Here is a 27,061-nt window from a genome sequence, read left to right as displayed (position 1 = left end):
AAGGGTAGCCATGGAAACCACTATCTTCCTCCACATTCCCAACCCCATCCAATTGGGGAGCATCCAATGGGTCAGAATTCTGTTAGAGAAAGGTTTGTCCAGAGCATTCCTCAACCCCAGAGTGAGTATGATCAAAACTTGGGGATGATGTTAAGGAACTTGACAAGAGCCAGCTTTAGCAAACACTTACAATGACTCCAATTCTAAATCCCAAAGCTTTTATCCCTGATAAAATGGAGAACCAGGGTGTCACCTTCGAGTTCCTTGTAGGAGTGTGTGTGTGTGGTGTGTGTGTGTGTGTGTGTGTGTGTGTGTGTAAATGTTCATGAGGGTACATTGTATAGGTACAGGAAGTAAAGCATGTCTTTAATTAAGTCCAAAGCTGTTCAGAAAGCAAGGTTTTTCTTTTTAGTTTTTTCTGGCACATTTTCAGAAAGATTTAGTTTATACCTGATTCCTTCAGAAATAGCTAAAAAGCCATATCCAACTTTTGCCTGCCCCCCCAAAAATAAATAATGCCTAAATTGTTGGCAAAAAGAATGTCACTTACATACGGTTCTGTGTTTGCTGTACTTTCCTGTCAGGTCTTTGTGGCCCCCAGTATCTACACCAGGGCATGCTTTGTGTCTAAGAGCTTGTGGACTGGTTCAGCCATACTAATTTGTGTTTTAACCTAATATCTAATAAGTGAAAAAACAATTTTAGTAGAGTCTGCTCCCCACATTGTGGTGGACTAATTAATTTGTAGAGCCTTCCTACTATAAAGCAACTAGATCATACATTTTAAAAAATTATATTTTGTCATAGCATCAAAAAAGGGAAATAAACTAGCAAACCAGGAGCTGAAACCAAAGTGCTGGATGCTTAAAGAAGGTTGAGTTTGCTAGGGGCAGCAGCCAACAGCAATGGTGCCAAGAGGCAAGGCTGTATGTAGTGCAGTGAGAAGATAGGGAAGTAATATAAACCTGAAACTTCTGGATTAAGCCAGCAAACTTGGATAAGAGCTGGACTGGTACCACCCTTGCAGTATCTCCTGATTCCTGGCAGAAATAAATGAAAACCTTTGCAGAGGGGAAAAAAACAATGAAGGCCCCCAGCTTTTTTAAAGATCTAGACCCATCAAAATCACAGTCAAACTTCACACACAGGAGAAGAAAAACCACCATGGTAAGAGTCAGCTAGAACAACAAACAACAGATTTTTGTGTTTATCTTATAAAACATCACTGAGTATTTTTTTTTTCAGTTCCAGAATTGCTATTTGCTTTTTCAAAACATTTGCATGCTCATTTTTGACAGTCTTATTGCTTACTCTTTTGTGACTCCACCTTTTTTCCCCCCTTAAATATTTCATACATAGTTATTTTATATTCTGGAAGTGGTCATCACAAATCTGAAGGCCTATTGTCCTGGATCCATTGTGTTGTACAGTGCTTCTCAAACTTTATTGAACATATAATTCATCTGGGATCTTATTTAAATGCAGAATCTGATTAAATAGATCTTAAGTGGCCCAGAATTTTGCATTTCTAACAAGCTCCCAGGTGATGATGATGATGATGATGATGATGATGATGATGCTCCATGACCACACTTAAGCTGGGTGAGGTGAATAACCTACACAATCATATGCAGTGACCTTGGGTGCAAACAAACAAAATACATGTAAATGAAGTGGTCTTGTTCTTTTTTTTTAAAGATTGATTCATTGGTTGGCTAATTGAGAGAAAGGGAGAGTGCACATAGAGGAAGAGGGAGAAGCAAGCTCCCGTCCGAGCAGGGAGCCCTAAGCGGGGGCTCAATCCCAAAATCCCCCCCACCAAGATCATGACCTGAGCTGAGCTGAAGGTGATCCTTAACTGACTGAGCCACCCAAGCACCCCAAAGCAGTCTTGTTCTGATTTGGGAGTTAGGTGGTGGGTTCTGATAAAATTCCACTTTTAAAGAATAAATGCTAATAAGTTTGGAAATCATTATACCTCAGCATGGCTTTCTGAGTTTTGTTTGAAGTGGATTCTCACTTTTTGCCAGGCTTTTGGTTTTCCTCATAGTCTTTATCAAATAGATATTAGAATACTTTCTCTAAATTGTCTCAGTCAGGTTATTAGTCATTTTTTAAAATGCACAATTACTGAGGAAGTCTGAAAAGACTCAATAGAGTGATAACATGAATACTTATACATCAGTTTTATTTATAGTATTGGAAAGACCTTACTTCCATTTTAACTTTATCATACAAATATCATATAACCCTTCATCCATTTTTCAATATTTTTATTGAACATCTACAATGAGCCAGGTACTGTGCTATTTACTGGTGATGCAAAGATGAACAAGATCAACGTGCTCCCTGCCTACACTGAGCATACATTCGAGTGGTGTCATCTTGAGGGCAGTTATATTAGGGCCAAAGTACACTAGGGAGAAATGAACCAAATCCAAAATATGTATTTGAGATTGAAAGTGACTAAACACTAAATATCCAATAACACCGACCTCCTTAGTTGGAGATATAAGCATGATTTCCCCTAGATTTATTGCATTTTAAAAAATTACTAAGCATTCAACCTTAATACTACATGAATCTAACCAAATATTTTCCTCTTTGATTCAACTATTCCTAGAAAGCCATGGCCTTAAGGGTAATAATCATCCAAGTTCAGATTTTCTGTGAAGAAAGTGGAGAATTTGAACTTCTTAAAATACAATTGGCAGACACTTATGGTATAAAGATTTCAGAAAACTATCACACCATTCTAGATAGCAGGTGCATCAAGATGTTAGCATTAAGGCAACAGAGAACCACTAGCAAGGGCAGGGGTAGGGAGGATGAAGAAACCTTCAATCAGGGAGACCAGATCTGATAATAAGGCTCCGAATTCAATGTGTCCAGCTGACTCTTTCCTGAACCACAACTGTCTTTCCAAAATGCTGGATCAGATAAAGAACCAGAAACAAACCTTGAATATAAGGTCATTTATTAGTAAAAGTTTTATTATTCACAAGCAAAATATGTTAAAGCCCATGATTAGGAGCTAGGTTTTTAATTATTTGCCTCTTTATCCTGCTATTTGCCTCTTTATCCTTCCTGTCTTTGGAAGGTCTCACCTTCAATCACTCTCAGTTATCATTTTTTAAAGAACAGCAATATGGGGTACAAAATTCAGCCTTTAAGGTCTAAATAGCCTAGTTCTTACTACTGGCTGAAATTGAAATTACCTGGCAGATTTGAAAGCACTGATGTCCAGATTTTACCACCAGACATTCTGGTGTGATTGGTTTGGGTGTAGCCAAGGCATGGGGATTTAAAAAATTTCCCTAGGTGCAGCCAATGTAAAGTAAAAGTCAAGAACCAACCATCCCCTATGACTTAGCAATTCCACTACCACCTATTTATCCAAAGATACAAACATAGTAGTTCAAAGAGGCACCTGCACCCCCATGTTTATAGCAGCAATGTCTCCAATAGCCAAACTATGGAAAGAGTCTAGATGTCCATCAACAGATGATTGGATAAAGAAGATGTGGCAGATATATAAAATGGAATATTACTCAGCCATCACAAAGAATGAAATCTTGACATTTGCAATAATCTGGATGGAACTGGAGGGTAAGTCAGTCAGAGAAAGAGAAATACCGTATGATTTCACTCATCTGTGGAACTTAAGAAGCAAATCAGATGATCATAGGGGAAGGGAAAAAAAACTAAGATAAAAATTGGGAGGAAGGCAAACCATCAGAGATGTTGAACTCTAGGAAACAAACTGAGAGTTGCTGGAAGGGAGATAGGTGGGGGGATGGGATAACTGGGTGATAGGCAGTAAGGAGAGTATGTGACGTAATGAGCACTGGATGTTATATGCAACTGATGAATCACTAAATTCTACCTCTGAAACTAATAAAAACAAAACACGAACAAAACAGAAAGTTAAGAACCACTGCTGTGGATTATGTTATCGTTCTTCTTGTACAATAGTCATATTTTGCACACAAAGGGAATGAAGCCAATAGTGAACACATGGCTTTTTAAATTTTTCCTTAACATGGGTTTTTTAATTTGATAGAACTAGCTAGTGGCCAAGCCAAAACCAGGACCCGGATTCCCCGGTTCCGAGACTCTTCACTGAACCCTGCTGGGATTTGTCATTGTTGACCTAGCAGCCACCACCTAGGCTTGGACATCCAACTCCTCTGCCTACTACTTCTTGTTACTTAGCTCAAGAGAATGGGCTAGGAACACTAAACTAAGAACACTTCTTAGCTCAGTCTGTTACAGGCATGAAATACAGAAGCTCAGATATCATATAGCTGAGAAGAGTCCACTCTTGAGAGAAAAGAGTCCACTCAAAACTCAAGGCATAACCAGTAGAAATTTCAGAAAGACTCACACCAAGCAACAGTGTCATTCATCAATAAGAACCTGACATTATCAATGCAGCAAGGTCGCCAACTTAGCGAACTTTCAAATGAGGTCTGAGTGGGAGACACCTTAATGAAAGGGCTGGTGTAAAAATTTTATTGAATTCAAAGAACTGGGGTTAAAGTTAGGCTATGTACATTGACTATTTTACTTCAAAACATCTCATGCTTAGTCATAAATTGGCCTTTTGTTATGTTTAAAGGACTCCACAAAAACTTCAAGAGATTTTTAAAGTGAATCTTCTGTATTCAGGAGACTATTGTGCTCTGTGTTTCTCAGTGTAAGTCTAGCAACATATTATTTTATGGCTCCGGTCATAAAACCAGCTGCAGAATGTCAAAGTAGTTTAGAGACACTTTCTAATGGAAAGATAGAAACACTAACAAGAGAGCAATAACTTCTATTTTATTTTTTATTTATTTTTAATAACTTCTATTTTAGATTCTCCCCAAGTCTTATGGCATTTTCCAAATTATGTTACTTGAATTCTCTTTCCATGGTAAATTAATGTATGTTATTTTTATAAAGCTATCCATAGCCTTATAAAGTTCAACAAAGTATAAAAGTGGACTTACTGGGTCTTTTTAATAGGACAATCTGAATTACTAGTGTCCAAGACAGGGATACAGTATGCAGAGCTTCCCAGGGAGCTCTTGGTTCCAGGAGCATCTCTCTGGATCGGTGTGCCACAGAACAGTTTTCAGGATATGCTACTCAAGAAAGAATCTTTTGACATGCCAATTTGTTGGGTGACAGATAAATTTAATGAGGTTTATGTTCAAGGCAGCCTGTGGAGAAACTAAGAGCCGGTAGTGTTTCAGATCTTCCAGCGATCTTCTGAAATTAAACACATGAAGAGGTTATGTATGAAGACTCTCTCTACCTTCTCACCATCTTTCTCCTCTGACCTTCTCATGGGCCCCATGAGAGGCTTGGCTAATGGCGGAGAATTATTCTGTTGGAGACAGTGGATTTTAATTCACTGGTTCCCTGAATTACAGCCTTTCGTAGTTACTATAACTATCCCTTTAAAGATAGGAAATCATTGCACCATTTTCACTATACTTTCTTGACATTTTTATGTGGAATATTAAAGTTTTAGAAGGATTTAACTAATGTAGGAAATATTTAAGTGAGAATCATTTGTTTCTTGATTTTTAGAAGTCTATATCAGAGATCAGCAAACATTTTTGGAAAGATGAATATTTTAGGCTTTGTGGGCCATAAGATCTCTGTCGTGCCTACTCAACTCTGCCGTTATAATGTGGCAGCAGCCACAGACAATGTGTAAATAAATGGCTGTGACTATATTTCAACAAAACTTTATTTACAAAAGCAGGTGGCAGACAGAATTTGACCAGATGGTGATAGTTTGTGGACTTCTGGTCTAGATGGGGGTATTCAGTGAGGATGACCATTGTGTGATAAAGTATGTAGTATATTTCTCCCAATTCCTGATAAAGATCAAAGGCAAGTATGGGCTAAAGATAAGTATCTGGAAAAAAAAATATTTCAGGGTTTGAAAGTTCAGATCCAATCATAATAAAAAACAAAGATCTTTTTTTCCAATTAGTATTTTGAATTCAAACTTGAAACTCGGTCCTAAAACAATGTTCTTTCATTCTGCCCTCAGTTTGATTCCTGGTTGATGGAAACTTATTTTCAGTAAAAAGTACTGTGTAAATCCAAGGTAAAATCAAAGTGGTGATGGTGCTGAGGAGGTTTGGGACTACAGGAAGATAAGGGTTGAGTAGCAGATGGAGAAAACAATGGTCAAGTTTCCACAGTCATAATGAAGTAGTAGTCACTTTGTGATTTTAACACAGGCCTGATGCCTCTGGTCTCAATGCTAATTGTGATCTTAAACTAACGTGAGCACATCAGTTTCCTATAAGGATCCTATTTGTGTTCAAAGATTACACATAGCATGTGAGCAACTTGGTAAATTCTCCAAAAGTTTGTTCAAATATCTTTAGGTTCTAATTTAAATAATGTGTCATCTTCCAAAAGTAATGATTTTGGAGTAATGATTCCCCATCATCCACCTCATGTCAATTTACTAAAATTATCAAATTTAGCCTCATTTAGACTTTTTTTTAAAATGTAACTAAAGTGTAAACTTGCAGCCAAGTTGGTCAAGTTCCACACTGAGAATAAGCACTGATGCCTCAGCAGCAGTTGGGTAATTAGTCACAAGTTCATGAACATTATGGCAGATGTGTAAAAGCACATGGCCCTGTGATTTCATGTGGAACCAAGCACACTGTCATCACTCAGATGTGAAATTAACAAAAATACAAGCATTTCTTGCTCAGCAGAAGTTGAACTGCTCCCAGTCATAAGCAAAGTCACAAATTCATTCCTTGGAACCTCTTTTCCATCCTCTTTCCACACGATCTGGCATGGGGATATGTTGCTTATCTCAGAATGTCTGATTCTCTGTATTGTATTTTCTATTGTCAAACTCTAGTAACTAGCTACTATCTGACAGTAACCATTTGGGCAGGAAAAAAATACCATTTGATCTGCTAAGAACACACGGAAACACTAATCACTATGAACCGAGAAGTCAACAAAAGTTATGTGTGCTAATTAGCATCACACATTAGCTGATTAGAAGCAAAACACCAAAGCTTGAAACACTGGGACAAGATGATGATAGAGAAGATTAAGGGATGAAGCAGGCTATTACTTCTCGTGGAGTATTTGAACAGCTTGTCAGATATGCTCCAAAGCTGGCTTTTACCTCCTTTTACCTCTGTTGAAACCTTGAGCATTTTCCTACCTGTTAATGTTTACAGGTCTCCTGACTTCTGCTATCAAAAAGGTTTCCATGGAGCAGAGGGCTGGGCACAGGTTCCCTTTAATTCTTCCAAATAATCAATACTATGAGGGGGAACACTGTTTCTTACAGAAGTGTTCCCCTGAGTCTCACAATGTAAACAGGTGCCAGCCCAGGTTTACCCAAAAGGGATTATGGAAATTCAGGCTGAAATTCCATCTTGGAGCTGAAATGTATCGCAAAATTCCTGAGAGAGCAAAGCTCAGCAGCAACTACAACCCACCGTGTCATACTCCTCCCTCTGACACAGGTCACTTCTTCACCTAAACATAATATAGAGGGTGCCTCTAGCTAACAGTTACCCAACAACTGGACTTTCATATTTTTCATCTAGCAGGTTTTTATTGAATGGCTGCTATGTGCCAAAAATGAGTACAATGAAGAAGGATGTGGGCTATAATATTGTATCCATCATACTTAGTTCATCAGATGACATTCTTCCACAACTCATTTCTGACCATCCTTTTTCAGACCACATTGTTCTTCTGCACATCTGTGAAATGTACAGTGCAAACAGTATAAAAGCATTGAACACACATGTACCAGTGTCTATGTTATTTAAAAGGAAATGCTTGTTCTTTTCCTATAAGCCTTCACAGTATTTGTATTTAGAAATCCTGGCTTTCAAGAAGCTTCTCCTTTCAACTCTGACTCCAAGACTTTATACTGACTATTAATTTTATTTATGTTCACCATGTCCTTGCAAAAGGACTTAAGTTATCTTAAATGATCACGAACCCCAACCCTATAAAATAATGATTGTCTGCTGTAGCTTACCCAGAGACCCTACCAAGATTTGTGATTGATTTACCCAAGCTAGTTTATAGAATGTAGATTCTAGGGCAATCAGCCTAGATCATGATGAACGAACCAGTTTAAATAGACTGACATTTCCAGGCAACACTATATGATAAATAGGGATGATCGAAGCACTTTCTTCCTGGATATTAAGGGTTTTATGGCTATATGGCCCCATCTCATTCTCTTAGCTTCAAATGGAAAGTATCATCAGCAATCTGAATCCAAGGTAAAAAGCTTCATGGAATTATCACAATCTATGATAATAAGGAAGTCCTCCAAACTGCTAAACATGGCGTGATAGTTTCATTTTTGAACACCTAATTATCTCTAAAAGATAAAGTGCCCAACAACCCTGCTGGTTTTAGAGAACACAGCTTGGGATCTCCCCCAAGAGCCAGTTCATCTCCGTTCAAGCTGGCTGCACCCTCTCTCCATCCTCCTTCTCCCCTCTGGACTCTGGCTGGCTTTCCCAGTTTGAAATCTTCTGCAGTGTTTCTGGTAAACTACAATGCTTATCAACCATTCTCCTTATCCTTGGGGGCGTATTGAATATCAGATGAAAACACTACAGAATTGGACAAGCAATTATTTAGTTTTATAATAATTTTTAATGATTAGAGTAAGCCGATTTTCTCTTGCAGCAGTCTGAGATGAAGAGGAAAAACTGAGATGAGCTCACTGATCTTCACTTGATTTTCAGCAGTCCGGGAACAGAATGTGATCTGCAAGTTGCATGGTCCAAAGAATACAAAAAGAGATTCAAGCCAGTACCACACTTATGCTTAGCTTAGTTGCCTTTTTACAAAATCATGCTGTTCAAGATCTTCTCTCCTGTTGTTTCTCCAAGGTGGCTCTTGCCCACTCTAGCTATCACTGACCAAAGGAATTCCATGGACATTGTGAGTTGAGGGACAAACAGTGACCAAGGAAGCAGGTGATTAACAGCCTTACACGATAGCCATTCAACCCCAAGGCACAGATGAGCTCCTGTAGCACCTTAATTGGGTTTTTGTATATTTTTGAGATTAATGAAACCCCTCCATTTAAAACTTAACAATGTCCTAGAAAGCTTAGTGTCCAGCCACTGCCTGAAAAAGCCATGTCTGGGCCATACCCTATGGGATTTGTAAATCAGCTGCCTTGTCATTGCCATCAAGAAAGTCCATGGGCCATCATATCATATGCTGAGTCTTCTCTTCTTTCACTCTCTATTACTTTTTCCTTAAAGCAATCACATGTGTAACCCACCTCACTATTTTGGAAGAGATGTACATTAACTTTTTTATTCACTCATTTACACATTCATTCTCTGTAATCTTATCTGTATAACCTGCTCTCCCTCTAAAATAGGATGGTCAGAGTAAATACAGGCCATCCAATTAAATTTGAATTTCAGATAAACAACTCTTTAGTACAAAAATGTTTCAAAACTTACAATGGGGAATACTTATGCTAAAAATTATTCATTGTTTTTCCGGGCATCTTGTATTTTTATTTGCTAAATCTGGCAACCCTGTACCAAAGAAAAAATCTGAATCTCTGACAGTCTTTATTACAAATATTGCATTTAAGAAATTGAAGGTTTGTGGCAACCCTGCATCAAGCAACTCTACTGGTGCCATTTTTCCAACAACATTTGCTCACTTCATGTCCCTGTGTCACATTTTGGTAGTTCTCGCAATAGTTCAAACTTTTTCATTACTATTTTGTTTAAATGCTGCAGTCTCATGATAAAACTTGAATGGATGAGGAGTGGCTTCTTATGGATGAGGAGTAGTTTCTTTCAATGGAATCTATACCTGGAGAAGATGCTGTGAAGATTGTTGAAATGACAACAAAGAATTTAGAATATAACATAAATTTGGCTGATAAACCAGAAGCAGGTTTTGAGAGGACTGACCTCATCTTTGAAAGTTCTATAGGTAAAATGCTATCAAACAGCATCACATGTTACAGAGAAATCATTCTTGAAAAGAAAAATCAATCAATGCAGCAAATTTCACAGCTGTCTTATTTTAAGAAATTGCCACATCCACCCTGACCTTCAGCGGTTCAGACCTTCACTCCGATCGGTCAGCAGCCATCAACACTGAGGCAAGATCCTCCACCAGCAAAGAGATTGTGACTTCCTATAAGTTCAGATGATGGTTAGCATTTTTAAAAATTAAAGTATGTATATTAGTTTTTTAAACATAATGCTATTGTACACTTATAAGACAGTAATATAGTGTAAACATAACTTTTATATGCACTGGGAAACCAAAAAATCCATTCTTATGGCGGTCTGGAACCAAACCTGCAGTATCTTTGAGGTATGCCTACAAATAGGGAACTAGGCAACTTTTATAAAATCTAGATATGCAAACTATATCATAAATGTGCTCACTTCCAAAGACATCTGCCATAATATATGTAAACTTTGTACAACTAAAACCTAGGATGTTTTGAGTGCTTAAGCCAGAAGAAGGTAGGTGTTTTCCAAATTCTTAAAAACCAGTTAATAGGAGCACCTGGTGGCTCAGTCAGTTAAGCATCTGACTCTTGATTTTGGCTCAGGTCACGATCTCATGCTCATGGGATGGAGGCCTGCATTAGACACCAAGCTCAACAGAGAGTCTGCTGGAGAGAATCAAGCTGAATCCTCTCCCTCCCCTCCCCTCCGCCCCTGCCCCTGCTTGTGCATGTGCTCTCTCTCTTGCTCTCTCTCTCAAATCAATCAATCTTTAAAAAAAAAAAAAAAAAAAAACAATAGCTAGGGAGACTATGCTCCCACATTTCATTTTGGTATTTATATTAATTTGCTTAACCTCACCTTATTCATTCTTTCTCTCTCTCTCTAGTTACCTGAACAAGAATAAATACCTGTCAGCTATCGACAAAGATGCATTTGGAGGAGTGTACAGTGGACCAACCTTACTGTGAGTAAGGCATACAAAAGAATATGTCAGTCCTTATTTTATTTTATTTTATTTTATTTTATTTTATTTTGAATGAAGGGGTCACTAAGAGGAGTAGCTGATGCTTATGGGTAGGGAATGTTGATATCTTGGCTGAAGACTTTCACCAGTACTCTCCTGCCCAGCGGTTTAGGCTACTGCTTGGAAGAAAGTCCTTGTTCTTTGAGACTCAGAAGGCCTTACACTCCACCATGCCATCCTGATGCCTCATCAGGAAGTCACCTTGGTGTGGACATTCATAGAGGCCCTCTTGTGGAAAAAAAACAGCTTTGAGCAACTGCTATTTGCAAAAATTCTGAGATATAGATCTACAAATAGGTAGAAGGCACTCTATGCAGAGAAGTATGTGTGTGAATGTGCACTGCACAATGCCTGGCATGAAGAAGGAAGAGTATAGTTTGGTTCGTTTCTGGTAAAACTTACAATCACTGGAAAAGATGGGACATAATTATTTTTAAAACAGCAGAAAAAATATCTATTTGTGCATTTCTTCGATTCCTATCGCCATATCTAATAGGTGATCAAGTTCTGACAATTTTTGTCTCCCTCAAGTATGTTTATCAGTACCATCTCTCCTCTTCCCTGGTTTTGCCTTTGTTCAGAATCTCACCATTGAGCATCTGGTCAAGTTCTTGCCAAAGAAGAACGTAGCACCCCAGGAGAGATACAAGCTAATCCATTAGAGGCAAGAAGAAATATTAGAAGCTCTATTTATACTTAAGTTTTTAAAAATGAGAGCAAATCAAGTTTTGCTACTATTTTATCCACAAATGACTACGGTCCCTCAGGTGTCAGGTAGGGAATGGATGCATCCCCAGGGAATAATGGGTGATCCACAGTTCAAAGACTTCACATCTATACTCTTTTAACAATTGTACTTCCCTTTCAGATTAAATACACCTAGTTAAGTGAATTCGTAACCTTATTTTCTCAACAGATAGGCTCCATATGAGAAGGCAAAGTGACCCTGAAAAATCTACTGTACCACATGGGGGTTCTTTGTTAACTCATGGCAAAGTACTTAGAATGTTTTTCTTTCTATAAAAACACAAGTGAAAAAAAAAAAGTGTTGACCTTTTCTGTGTTTTTTTTAACATGGAAGATACTTTTAAAAGACAACTTTGCCCCTTCAAGATAAAGGTGATATTTCATTAATGAATATTGTTTTTCTGAAGAAATTTGTGCTTTAGAAAGGGCCTTTAGAAACAAGTATTTTAAAACATTTCCATGTTATGTGATTTTCCTGGTGAGAATGGTGAATGTCACTTATGAAAATTATGTTTTGTTAAAGCCAGAAATTGAATTTTACCCTGTTGAAATATATTTCAAATTAATAATTACAGTGTATTTAAAATCCATTTGTATAAAATATGAAAATGAAACACCTTTAGGTTAGTGTGCAAAGACAACTGATTGACATCTGAGAATATGAATTTCAATAAAAACATGTGTTTAATTCCTGAATTGGATTGAGAGATGAGAATCTTAACTTCATAAGTACTGCCAAGCTGGCCTTATTCCATGTGGAACCATCTATCTTTGTGAAGTAACTTTTTCATTGACAGCCATTTAAACCAAAACCAAAATAAACTGAACCAGAAGCAGACCCTTGGAATACCTACATCAGAAAGGGTTAAACAGCAATTTTTGAAATTAGTGAAGTATATTTAATTACACTGCTTTCACCTTAGTGAAATTTTAAGAAAATGTTACTTATTTATTTTCATCTTATCCTTTTTAAATTTATGTTTAGAGTTTTTTATAATCTGTATTATGTGTATTACAGTAATATGTATGTAAAGCTCATAAACGTGTATATGTTAAAGGCATGTACTCAAACATTTTTTACTTGTGAATATGTGACATTGGAAGAATTTAAAGACCAATGAAAGACCACATACACTCAAATTGGGGGTCTGCTACAAGATGAATGGCTGGCTCAAGAATCAAAATACAGCTTCCTTTATGGAGAAAATCTTCCCATGAGAGCACAGTTGCCCCACTGAACAGTGTGCTTGCATTATACCATAAGCTTCTTATGTTTGTCAAGGACTCATAAGAATAAGTTAGCCAATGGGCACCATGCTTTGATAGCACTAGTCTAGATGACAAGAGCCTCCAAATCTCCCTTTGCCTTCTATATTGGTCCCTCTCAATTCCATCCTCCCCAAACCTCTGTGTGTTAAAATGCAAGTAGAATTTTAACATGTAATGCGGGTCTCCTATACCCCTCAGAGTAAAGACCTTGGTGTGGCATGCAAGGCTCTGTTAAAATCTTCAGCTTTGTCTCTCCTACCACTATACACCCCAGACCAATGATCCAGGCATATTAGCTCCCCTAATGCTCCAACCTACGTACATGGCAACGTTAAGTTCTTGCTTTTCATACTGCTTGGAAAATCCTACCACAACCTTATCCATCTGATGAACACTTATTACCACTTTGACATTCGAGTAAAAATCACCTTCTTTCTGAAGTTATTCTTAACCCTTCCTCCCTAGGTAAAGATATACATTTTTTCTTCTATATTCCAGTACCTCTATGTATGTATGTATGTATCTCAAAGCACCAGGAACATGTTTCTGTCTATCTCTCCAGAAACTCCTACAGGTCAGGATTTGTGTTTTATTTCTACAGTTCTACTTCATCTTACAATGGCTGAGACACAGTGCTATCTTAATAAATGTTAGCAAAATTAGCCTGGTACACAATAAATATTTGAATCACACTTCTGTAAATGCTATAGCCTTTAAATAGCAATCACATTATGAGGCACCTGTGACACATCCAAGGAATGATACCTACAAATGTGAAAGCAATAGGAGAGATCAGGGCTAGAGATGTATTTGAGATGCTTTGGGATGTAGGTGGTAATGGGAGGTATAAGTATGGAGTAAATCTCAATAAATAGAATGGAGACTTCTGATAATCCTCCCCCCCCCCAAAGTAATTTTCACTGATCCTTCCTTAGACAACATTAAAATGGGAATACTTTATTTAAAAAAAGAGCATAAATTAAAAAGCATAAATTATCAATGACAAGGTGAGGGGAAGAGGTGACATATGAGTAAGTGGTAAGTGTCTTGAAAAACCAAGAGAGAACTGCATGCTAACTATGCTGATTCAAAATCACAAAATCTAGGAACTGTTTCATCAGTTAAGTCTTAATTATTCTGCAGGTGAGGTATAGGTGACACTGAAGTCAGAAGTCTTTAAAATGTTCACCTGTTCCCCCAGGTCTCCTCTCCCAACCTGCACAGGTGAACAACTACTCTTTATTGACCCCAGAAGAAGATTAGAGTTTACTTTCTGTTCAAGTGACATCATCACTGTTGAAGGGTAATAGGCACCATTGAGGGTAGAAATGAAACACTATTCTGCAAACAGGATTATGTAAAAGTTTACATACTAAAATATAAGACCAACAAGTCTCTTATCCACTCAACTCACAGTGTATTGTCACCAAAGTTAATACCTTCCAGGCGGGAGATTACAGTTCTGGGGAGGCTGACAACCCTAACGAAAGAAAAAACCTACAAAAAATGCTCATTGATATTTCCCCAAAGATGCTGAAGTAAAGCCCATCAGGCAACAAACCAACACACATAGAGCTTTCCATAAGCCTCCTCCACAAACATGAACAGGCATCCAAGGGTCCCCAAATCTTAGGGGAAAGCTGTTGTCATGAAAAACAGAGACTAGAACAGAGAAGGGAGCTTTAAAGGAATAGGGAACTTTAGGGAATAAAGGGAACTTTAAAGGAGGTAAAGCAAGAAACAGAAAACTTTTTTTTTTAATTAACTTTTATTGGTGTTTAATTTACCAACATACAGAAAAACACCCAGTGCTCATCCCGTCAAGTGTCCCCCTCAGTGCCCGTCACCCATTCCCCTCCAACACCCGCCCTCCTCCCCTTCCACCACCCCTAGTTCGTTTCCCCGAGTTAGGAGTCTTTATGTTCTGTCTCCCTTCCTGATATTTCCCAACATTTCTTTTCCCTTCCTTTATATTCCCTTTCACTATTATTCATATTCCCCAAATGAATGAGAACATACTTTAATAAAGGGCAGCCCTGGTGGTGCAGCGGTTTGGTGGTGCAGCGGTTTAGCGCCGCCTGCAGTCCAGGGTGTGATCCTGGAGACCTGGGAATGAGTCCCACCTCGGGCTCCCTGCATGGAGCCTGCTTCTCCCTCTGCCTCTCTCTCTCTCTCTCTCTCTCTCTCTCTCTCTCTCATGAATAAATAAATAAAATTTTTAAAAAAGAAAACTTTGAGATCCCTGGGTGGTGCAGCGGTTTGGCGCCTGCCTTTGGCCCAGGGCGCGATCCTGGAGACCCGGGATCGAATCCCACATTGGGCTCCTGGTGCATGGAGCCTGCTTCTCCCTCTGCCTGTGTCTCTGCCTCTCTCACTCTCTCTCTCTCTCTGTGACTATCATAAATAAAAAAAAAAATAAAAAAAAATAAAAAAGAAAACTTTAATAAAATTATAACAAATATCCTCAGAGAGATAGCTTCACATCCATAACTTAACTACTTATATAGTAATATTCTGAAAACAAGAAAAAGCTTTTGACTCCTAGAATAAAACAACAGGAAAACTTTCTTGACATAGGTCTTAGCTATGAATTTTTTAGATATGACACCAAAAGCACAAAGCAACAAGAGCAAAAATAATCTAGTGGGACTACATTAAACCAAAAAGCTTCTGCACAGCAAAGGAGACATTCAGAAAAATGAAGAGGCAACCTACAGAATAGGAAAATATTTGCAAATAATATATCTGATAATAGACTCAGAACAAAGATAAATAAGGAACTCCTACAGCTCAATAATAAAAACAATAACAACAAATATTCTAATTAAAAAATGGGCAAAGAGGCAATCTAGAAGAAATGGATGCATTTCTGGAAAACCACAAACTACCAAAACTGGAACAAAAAAAAAAAACAGAAAACCTGAACAGGCTGATAACCAGAAGGAAATTGAAGCAGTCATCAAAAAGCTCACAAGACACAAAAGTCCAGGGCCAGATGGCTTTCCAGGGTAATTCTATCAAACATTTAAAGAAGAAACAATACCTATTCTACTAATGCTGTTCTGAAAGATAGAAAGGGACGGAATACTTCCAAACTCGTTTTGAGGCCAGTTTTAATTCTAAAACCAGACAAAGGCCCCACCAAAAAGGAGAATTATAGACCAATATCCCTGATGAACACAGAGCCAAAAATTCTCAACAAGATACTAGCCAATAGGATCCAACAATACATTAAGAAGATTATTCACCATGACCAAGTAGGATTTATCCCCGGGATGCAAGACTGGTTCAACTCTCATAAAGCAATCAACGTGATAGATCATATCAACAAGAAAAAAACAAGAACCATATGATCCTCTCAATAGATGCAGAGAAAGCATTTGACAAAATACAGCATCCATTCTTTATCAAAACTCTTCAGAGTGTAGGGATAGAGGGAACTTTCCTCGACATCTTAAAAGCTGTCTACAAAAAGCCCACAGCAAATATCATTCTCAGTGGGGAAACACTGGGAGCCTTACCCCTAAGATCAGGAACACGACAGGGATGTCCACTCTCACCACTGCTATTCAACATAGTAGAAGTCCTAGCCTCAGCAATCAGACAGCAAAAAGAAATAAAAGGCATTCAAATTGGCAAAGAAGAAGTCAAACTCTCCCTCTTCGCAGATGACATGATACTGTACATAGAAAACCCAAAAGCCTCCACCCCAAGATTGCTAGAACTCATACAGCAAATTGGCAGCGTGGCAGGATACAAAATCAATGCCCAGAAATCAGTGGCATTTCTATACACTAACAATGAGACTGAAGAAAGAGAAATTAAGGAATCAATCCCATTTACAATTGCACCCAAAAGCATAAGATACCTAGGAATAAACCTAACCAAAGAGGTAAAGAATTTAAACCCGAAAAACTACAGAACACTTCTGAAAGAAATTGAGGAAGACACAAAGAGATGGAAAAATATTCCATGCTCATGGATTGGAAGAATTAATATTGTGAAAATGTCAATGCTACCCAAGGAAATTGACACATTTAATGCAATCCCTATCAAAATACCATGGACTTTCTTCAGAGAGTTAGAACAAATTATTTTAAGATTTGTGTGGAATCAGAAAAGACCCCGAATAGCCAGGGGAATTTTAAAAAAGAAAACCATAGCTGGGGGCATCACAATGCCAGATTTCAGGTTGTACTACAAAGCTGTGGTCATCAAGACAGTGTGATACTGGCACAAAAACAGGCACATAGATCAATGGAACAGAATAGAGAACCCAGAAATGGGCCCTCAACTCTATGGTCAACAAATATTCACCAAAGCAGGAAAGACTATCCACTGGAAAAGGACAGTCTCTTCAATAAATGGTGCTGGGAAAATTGGACAGCCACATATAGAAGAATGAAACTAGACCATTCTCTTACACCATACACAGAGATAAACTCAAAATTGATGAAATATCTAAATGGGAGACAAGAATCCATCAAAATCCTGGAGGAGAACACAGGCAACACCCTTTTTTAACTTGGCCGCAGCAACTTCTTGCAAGATACTTCCATGAAGGCAAGGGAAGCAAAAGCAAAAATGAATTATTGGGACTTAATCAAGATTAAAAAGCTTCTGCACAGCAAAAGAAACAGTCAACAAAACTAAAAGACAACCTACAGAATGAGAGAAGATATTTGCAAATGACATATCAGATAAAGGGCTAGTATCCAAGATCTATAAAGAACTTATTAAATTCAACAGCAAAGAAACAAACAATCCAATCATGAAATGGGCAAAAGACATTGAACAGAAATTTCACCAAAGAAGACACACACATGGCCAACAAGCACATGAGAAAATGTTCCGCATCACTCACCATCAGAGAAATACAAATCAAAACCACAATGAGATACCACCATCACACCACTGAGAATGGGGAAAATTAACAAGGCAGGAAACCACAAATGTTGGAAAGGATGTGGAGAAAGGGGAACCCTCTTGCATTGTTGGTGGGAATGTGAACTGGTGCAGCCACTCTGGAAAACTGCATGGAGGTTCCTCAAAAAGTTAAAAATAGACCTGCCCTACGACCCAGCAATTGCACTGCTGGGATTTACCCTGAAGATACAGATGCTGTGAAACGCTGGGACACCTGCATCCCGATGTTTATAGCAACAATGTTCACAATAGCCAAACTGTGGAAGGAGCCTCGGTGTCCATCGAAAGATGAATGGATAAAGAAGATGTGGTCTATGTATACAATGGAATATTACTCAGCCATTAGAGATGACAAATACCCATTTGCTTCAACGTGGATGGAACTGGAAGGTATTATGCCGAGTGAAGTCAGTCAATTGGAGAAGCACAATCATTATATGGTTTGACTCATACAAGGAATATAAAAAATAGTGAAAGGGATTAAAGGGGAAAGGAGAGAAAATGAGTGAAAATATCAGTGAGGGTGACAGCACATGAGAGACTCCTAACTCTGGGAAACGAACAAGGAGTAGTGGATGGGGAGGTGGGTGGGGGGGACGGGGTGACTGGGTGAGGGCACTGAGGGGGACACTTGACAGGATGAGCACTGGGTGTTATATGTTGGCAAATCGAACTCCAATAAAAAATATACCCAAAAAATGGGCAAAGAACATAAACAGGGATATTTCCAAAGCTACAAGTAAGAGGCAATTTCCAGTTACAAATCGAATAAGGTCTGGGTACATACAAATGGCCAATATGTACAGGAGAAGGTGTTCAAGGTCACTGTCAGAAAAATGCAAATAAAAACCATGAGATTTCATCCCACACATATTAGAATGGCTATTACAAAAGAGAAGAGAAAACAAGTTTTGACAAGGATATGAAGAAAAAGGAACACTTGTGTGCTCTTGGTAGGAATGTAAACTGGTATAGGCAGTATGAAGAACAGTACAGAAGTTCCTCAAAAAACTAAAATTAGAATTATCATATGATCCAGCAATCCTACTTGGCTGTATATCCAAAGGAAATAAAATTACTACATCGAAGATATATCTGCAATGCCATGTTCACTGCACCATTATTACAATAATGAAAACATGGAAACAAACTAAGTGTTCATCAATGAATGGATAGATAAAACATGGTGTGTGTGTGTGTGTGTGTGTGTGTGTGTGTGTGTGTGTGTATAGTGGAATATATATATTATAGTGGAGTATTACTCAGTTGTGAGAAATCCTACCATTGGCAACAACATGGATGAAACTTAAAGCCATTATGTTAAGTGAAATAAGTCAGACAGGGAACAACAAATACTACAGGATCTCACTTATATGTGGAATTTATAAAAGCCAAAATCATAGAAACAGAGAATAGACTGGCCAGGGGCAGAGGGCGGTGATGGTGGGGGATAGGAAAATGTTGGTCAAAGGGTATACAATTTCCAATTAAAAGTTGAATAAATTTTGGGGATCTAATGTACAGCATGATGACTGTACCTGAATAATACTATCCTGTATATTTAAAAGTTGCTAAGAGATTTTAAAAGCTCTCACCACACATACATACAAAAAGAAGTGCCGACTATGTGAGTTACTGGATGTGTTAACTAATCTTAATGTATGTATAGCAAATCATCACATTGTGTACTTTAAACTTACATAGTGCTATATGTCAATTATATCTCAATAAGCCTGGGGAGAAGAGAAAGAGTTCTTGGAAATGAAAAATATGGTAGCCAAGGTCATAGGTAAATGTATATATAACTTTAGTATATTTTGCCAGCCCATTCCACCAAAGGGTTTTACCAGTCTGAGTTCCACCAACCCATTATTAGAATGCCTGTTTCTTCACAGCCTTGCCAAAAAATACTGTGTTCACTTTTTTTTTTAAGATTTTATTTATTTATTCATGAGAGACACAGAAAGAGAGAGAGAGGCAGAGACACAGGCAGAGGGAGAAGCAGGCTCCATGCAGGGAGCCTGACGTGGGACTTGATCCCGGGTCTCCAGGATCATGCCCTGGGCTGAAGGTGGCGCTAAACCGCTGAGCCACCCGGGCTGCCCCTGTGTACACTTTCATGTCAAAAATTCTTGTTGGTATTAGAGAAGAAATGATATCTCCATGTAGTTTTACTTTGTATTCCTCTAGTTATGAGAGAGGTGGGGGACATCCCGCTATCTCTTTGTCTGTTTAAGTATTTCTTTTCTTATTTTTTCTGCATTTTTTCCTAATAAGGTTTTATGCTTCCTTGCCCTACAATTTTTATAGTTATTTACAGACCATAGTTATTACATCTTTATATATGATATCATTCATAAGTACCCTTTCCCATTTTGGTTTTTTGTCAATTGATTTTGTTTCTAGCGGTGAAAAAATATGGCAGCTAACACATACACAAAATTAAACAGTTTTCAAAAATAGAGTGGAAAACATCTCCCAGAAAAGAGAACATACAAAAAATAAGATATGGAATAGAGGACAGAAAAGATAAGAAAATTGTAAGTTCAAACTACATAGTCCAACCCCAATTAACAAAAGTTTTAGGAGGGGGAAATAAAAAAAAAAAAAAGGAAATTGTGGGAGATATTTTCCCATAAATGAATGAATGAGTTTTCAGAATAAAAAGGCCCATAAAGAATTCTCATGAATGAAAAAGAGCTCATGGAGGTACATCATAAGATATGAAACTGCTGTGATAAAGAGAATATCTTAGTAGCTCCTATAGAGAAAAATCATGTTACCTGTAAAGACTGGAGAATTAGAATGCCATCAGTCTTCTTAGCAGGAACACTGAAAGCTAGAAAGTGATAGAATACATCCTTCAAATTCTGAGGGAAAGTGATTTCCAAACTATCAAGGATAAAGGTAAAATAAAGACATTTTCAGATAAGAAAAGTCTCAAAACCTGGATTTCCAATTCACCGTTTTTTGGAAAGAAAAGAAAGAGAAAAATGAGGTATTCAGAAACAGTGATCAACACAGGAAAGAAACAAATGGAATTCCCAGGATGACCAGAGATCCTGGGAATCTTAAGACTAAGATGTCTATCCTAGAGCAGAAGGAGAGCTCTTGGGGAAAGTTTCAGAAATAAAATAGATTGCTATGTTATCTGACAGGATTGACTGTATTAAACACTGTTTTGGTAGATGTTTTAGAGAACTTTAGAGCATATGCAAGATTTAGCAAGAGGTCCACTCAAACCAAGGAAGGTAAATAAAACACAGAGAGAGAGATTACATAAAGAAAGAAAGCTACATAAGAAAGAAAATGAAATCAAGATATGCAGAGTTGTAATAAGCAAAATACTAAATATAGGTTTAACCAAATATGTCCTAAACTATTTGGGGGAGATGAGAGAGTGTGTCAGGAGAATATGTGTATAGGGTAATGGAAGAGAACTAAATCCTCATCTTCCATAGCAGGAAGTCAATAGGTGAACCAAAAACCAATAAATCAAGAAATATTTACAATTATGGAAAGAAATATCTATTAAAAGTTGAAAGTAATTGTTTCTAGGGCATCAGAAAACAGACTGTGGGGAGTAATTACTCAGGGGACTCCTGTTTATATTACCAAGCTCCCAATGTAGTTTGCTTTTTAAATCCATGTAGCTTGCATTATTTCAATGAAAATTAAAATTTAATTTAAAAAGAAAACTACAAAGCACAGGAAGGGATACAATGGAGATGGCAGCATTTGCAAAGCCAGTAGCAGGAAAATGTGAACAAAGAATTCAATTTCACTCTTCAAATTTCAGGCACAGTTGTCTTAAAATACATGTAACCATGCATGGCTTTGTGACATCACCTTGATTCTTCTCTTGAACTTTTGTTAAAATCTTTGTTACTGTATTTCCCACAGATCTTCTCCCCATTAGCTAGATTTTAATTCCTCCACTTCAAAAGACAAGACAGCAATATTTACTCAATAAATATTTAATCAGTTGTAACTGCATAACAAATAGCTATGATTTGGCTGTGATTTGGTATAGAAGCCAGACGTAGAAAACCTGAAACTCCAACTAAAGAGAAGAGAAATGGATGATATACATATTTCTGCCTCATTAAGATATTTGAGAAAGAGCACAGTCATTTCTAATAGTCAACAAAAACAGTCAAACGTGCACTCAGTTTATCATCTTTTTTTCAAGGTCATTTCTCAAAAAAAGAATCTAATTCAAAACAAGTGCAACATCTAAAGTGAGAACTATTCTCCAATCATTGCTATTATTTTAAAGCCTTTTAAATTTAGTTCAGGAGTTTAATAACATTTTTTACTTATTGATTTTTTTCAATCAAGATATGCAATCTCATTTTCCATTTTTATGCTTTCTATTTTTGATTATCTTGTTTTCTTTTAATCTTATTTTGAAAGAGAAGCTCTGGATGTTTATAATCCGAAAGGAAAGAGCACACTGAAATGCAATGCCTTCCATAATAACCAGAGTTCTCTAAGGTCTAAATTATGTAACCCACAATAATAAGCACTTAACTTACTGTTGAAAATGACTATAATAGTCCCACTTACTATTACAATTATCTCCTAAGAAGAAGACATCTCTGTGACAATATCCTTGAGTTTGTAGAACATGTCTCAACAAAAATAAGCTTTTGTTGCCATTAGCTGATCAAATTAATCATTTAAAATCTAAAGGTCATGGCACTGCCATCTTGGTTTACAGAAGAATAAGCTTTTTGTGTTCTTTTACTCAATGATCTTCATAAAATCATACAATTAGATGGCTGAAAAATTGTGGTAGAGTTCTTTTTGGCATGCCTGAGGTCCACAGGTGTGCTGGATACATGATTTTCTAAGTTGATGCTGGACAAAATTATTTTTTTACTGAGGTATAATTTATATATAATAAATATCATGCAGTGTATGGTTTGATTAGTTTGGGCAAAATTCTGTTTTTCTATCCTACTCCAGGCTTAGAACATTTTCATCACTCAGAAAGTTCCCTCATGCCCCAGCTTCCACAGACAACCACAGATCTGTTTATTTTTCTAGTGTAAAACTCTAGGAGTAGAGTTGTTAGGTTACAGGATAGATGTGCATTTATCCTTTTAACTTCATAGGAAATATTGCCCCCTAAATCACATTTTCTATTCAAACCAGAGAGGTTTAGCAGTTTCACACTCACCCACTGGATTATCAATCTTCTTGATTCAGCCATTCTAGTTGCTATAAAGTGGTATCTCTTTGTGTCTTACTCTGTCTTTCCCTGATTATTAATGATGTTGAGAATCTTTTCATGTACCTAATAACCATTTGTATATTTTCTTTTGTCAAGTGTCTGTTCAATTATTTAATTGGGTTGTTAGTCTTTTTATTTTTGAGTTGTGATTCCATGTGAATCTTAAGCCTAAATGAAATCAACTTTAGTCCTAACCCCCAGGCCTTTACAATCCATAGTTTATCCTCTCTTTCCTTTTCTAAGGAGAAATAGCTAATCTTAAGCAAACTCGTACAAAGTGTTCATTTATTCACTTATTCTGCAGACATTTTACTGAGCACCTACTGAACTGAGCACCTATTGAATGTTAATAAGGATAAGACACAACTTCTGTTTTTAAAGAAGTTACAGTCAAATTTAGGAGAAATGTAAGTAACTATAAGTTTAATGTAAAAAGATCCATGAGTGATATTTAGAGAATCAAGATACCATTTCTAGCTGGGTGACCAGCAAAGGTCTCATTAAAATGGTGGCATTTGAGATGGGCTTCAGATGAGGGATAAAATTGCAACAGACAGAGAGGGTGTTTTGAGAGAAAGAACAAGGGCGAGGCTACAGAAAAACACAGGATGTGTTCAAAGAATAGTAACAACAACAACAACAACAAAACATAATTTGGGCCAAAGGATAGCATTGGAGAAGTGTGTTGTGTTGAAATCATATTGTAGAAAAAATGACCTGACTCAGAAGTTTAAGGATGGCTCACTGAAGAATTACCATGGAAATATTAGTAATAGTTATATAACCCATCACAGTGTGTTGCCTCAATTCACCTCTATGCCTTTTTTACTTCACCTTTGCCCACCTTTGGCCCTATTTTAGTCCTGGATACCCATGTCTCAGCCACTGTGCCATGACTGCTCATCTGCATCTACTATTTGGCAGGCACTGGACCTCTTCAGAGAGCAGCGAGATTGAGATTGAACCCAAAGACCTAATCAACCTGGCATGCTTTGTCTTCCATTCTGGGCTTGCCAAGCAGAGCCTTCAGAGCAGCTCTCTTGGAGGGGAAGGGAGCCTCCTAAGGTAGAGAACCAGAGGAGGTTTGTCTGCTAGGCTGCTCTGCTCACAGAGTGAGAAATGACTTGCAAAGATAAACATACTCTTAGAGTTCCTGGCTTGGGCATCACACCAGACCCATGCCAAGGCAGCCAGCTGGTTGCTGGGGAAGCAACCGAAGCAGGTCATCCCTACCTCCTAAGACACACACCTGTGTCTCCACAGCTTCGGAAGTGGCTTGTGACCATTTTGTGGAGTCCTTGAGAGCTGTGAGGAAGGTCACAGAAGGATTTGAAGAGAAAGAGTAGAGAGCAACTTTTCCAGAATTGTGTGCATGCTGGCTTCTTGACGATCACAAGAGGATAGTCTACTTCAGTCCTAGGAATCTGCAGACTGAAAGAGTGTGTCAACAACTCAGGATAGTTGGAGAGCACAAAAAATCCAAATTTACTGACCAGTAGCATCTCTTACTACCAGAGCCACTGATAGGAAAAAAAAACAGGCTAATACTTAAGTCACAGCAATCTATAATGGTAGGGTTACTTTTTTTAACAATTGAGAAATCATTTGCAGAGCAGTCCCAAACTGACTCTTGGTAGGAGAGAGACGGTAGCGTTATTGCAAAGGTCCTCAACATCATACAAATGTTTGTATTTCTTCAACTGACTAAAAGTGTAACTAGTATGATCCTCAAGAGTGAGTTTTTTTACTTTAGCTAAAAGAGAAGCTCTCCAAAGCACTGAAAGTCACTCTCCTAGAGCAATGGCCTCAAATGATCATGCATTTTACACCAGAGGATTTAGTCTGAATAAATGTTTTCATAACTATGCCAAGCTGAAAAGTAAACTAGAATGACTTTTCATCTCTAAGAAAGAATAATTCACGAATCTGTTAACCATTTCTTGTAACATAATTTGCAAAAGGTAATTCTTTAAGTAAGGGCTTTTCACCTTGATCAAAACTGATAGAACATAAAAGAATATTTGCTGAGTCTGAGCTCTAGGGAAAAAATGCTTACAAAATATTCTAAATCATGTAAGTTCTGAACAGTTTTATGAACTAATCACTGCTATTTAGCCAAGATTCCTCAACAGTGATGAATCTTAAGAACAAAAAATAGGTAGGAGCACTTTTTCTTTGCAACTGTTAAGTGTAAATAATCTACATTTTAGTGAGTGCCTACTAGGCTCTTATGCTAAACATTTTTATATAAATTACTTTATTTCATCCAATCAACATCAATGGATTCTGACCTCTCCAATACTACTTCTCTCATATTTTTTGGTGATTTCACCCATATCAAGTCTCAATTACTCTTGGGGCAAGGAGGAAGAGAAATAAGGTTCCAACTCTATCCTTCTAGTTGCAGACCAGAAATCTTAGAGTTGTTCTTGACTCCTGTTTTTGTTTTCCCCATATCCAATTCATGAGAAATCTCCATTCGCTGTACCTTTTTTTTAAATTTTTATTTTATTTATTTATGATAGGCACACAGTGAGAGAGAGAGAGAGAGAGGCAGAGACACAGGCAGAGGGAGAAGCAGGCTCCATGCACCGGGAGCCCGACGTGGGATTCGATCCCGGGTCTCCAGGATCGCGCCCTGGGCCAAAGGCAGGCGCTAAACCGCTGCACCACCCAGGGATCCCCATGTACCTTTTAAATCTATACAAACTCCAACCATTCTTAGCATCTCCAGGGCTCCTCCTCTTGTCTAAAGCACCATCCTCTCTATTGTTGTTCTCCTCGTTTCCATCCTTTGCTCTCTTTGGTTTACTTTCAAAGCAGTAGCCAGATTAATTCTTTTATTTTTAATTTTTTAAATTTAAATTCAACTAGCCAACTTATAGTACATCATTAGTTTCAGGTGTAGAGTTCAATATTTCATCAGTTGCCCTTTTAAAGTAAGTTGGATTATACCATTCCTCTCAAGATTCTTAATTTCATTCTGATAAAAATAAAACGATGAAGTCTTTCTGATGATTTATTAGACACATATGATCTGGCTCCCCACTAGGTCTCTGACTTCTCCCACATTTCCTACTCCCCCACTGTCTCAACTCCAGCCACACAGCCTCCTTTCTTTCTTCAAACATTACAGGTATATATAGAAAAAAAAGAAAAGGAAAGAAAAAGAAACATAGCAGGTATACTCTCACCTCAGGGCCTTTGCATTAGCTGGTCTCTCAGCCTGCACTGTTCTTGCCTCAGATAGCAACACGTTTCTCTCCCTCACCTTCTTCACACCTCTCTGCTCAACTGTCTCCTCCATGAAACCTTCTCTGATACCCTCCACCATTCCGTCTCCACTTTTGAGTTCTTTCTTTTCTTGGCATTCCTTTTCCCCATAGCATTTACTATTATTATCAAATATACTCTGTGTTTTACTAATTTTTTTAATTGTCCCTCTCTCCCCACTAGAATATAAGCATGAAAAGAGCAGAAATTTCTGCCTGTTTAGCTTATGGTTATAGCCCTAGCTCCTAGAATCATAGATCAATACACAGAAAGCAATCAATAAATATTTGTTGAATAAATGCATATCATGTTTTTAAATTCTTATAATCAGTCAAACAGGCTCACTCTCTTGAATGTATAACTCTTAAGCCCTTAAGTTATTCAAGTCAGTATTAATAAATTAATTAAACTGCCTTTTAAGCAGTAAATTAATCTTCTTTCTGTTTTAGATGCATTTCATCCACCAGTTTGCAGATGTGACTACACATTTTTAATGGGTCAGCTTCTGCCTATTGACCTTTAGAAAAAAACTCACATTTATTACAAGCAAACATAAAAGAGACCTGC

The 27,061-nt window shown here is 37.6% G+C and overlaps 1 protein-coding gene across 4 annotated transcripts in view; it reads left to right on the top strand.

Moving 5' to 3' along the window:
• The window catches only part of TSHR (thyroid stimulating hormone receptor), a 151,899-nt gene that overhangs the window by 110,743 nt on the left and 14,095 nt on the right, over nt 1-27,061 (top strand). For all 4 annotated transcript variants that reach the window (XM_041757665.1, XM_041757663.1, XM_041757664.1 and 1 more), the window contains one exon: nt 10,903-10,980. In XM_041757665.1, the coding sequence (XP_041613599.1) occupies nt 10,903-10,980 (78 nt within the window). The remainder of the gene's footprint in view (nt 1-10,902; nt 10,981-27,061) is intronic.

The sequence above is a fragment of the Vulpes lagopus genome, chromosome 6 (assembly GCF_018345385.1).
Source record: "Vulpes lagopus strain Blue_001 chromosome 6, ASM1834538v1, whole genome shotgun sequence".
Classification (NCBI taxonomy): Eukaryota; Metazoa; Chordata; class Mammalia; order Carnivora; family Canidae; genus Vulpes; species Vulpes lagopus.
Note: the sequence above shows the minus strand (reverse complement) of the source record. Positions and strands in the feature narration are given on the sequence as shown.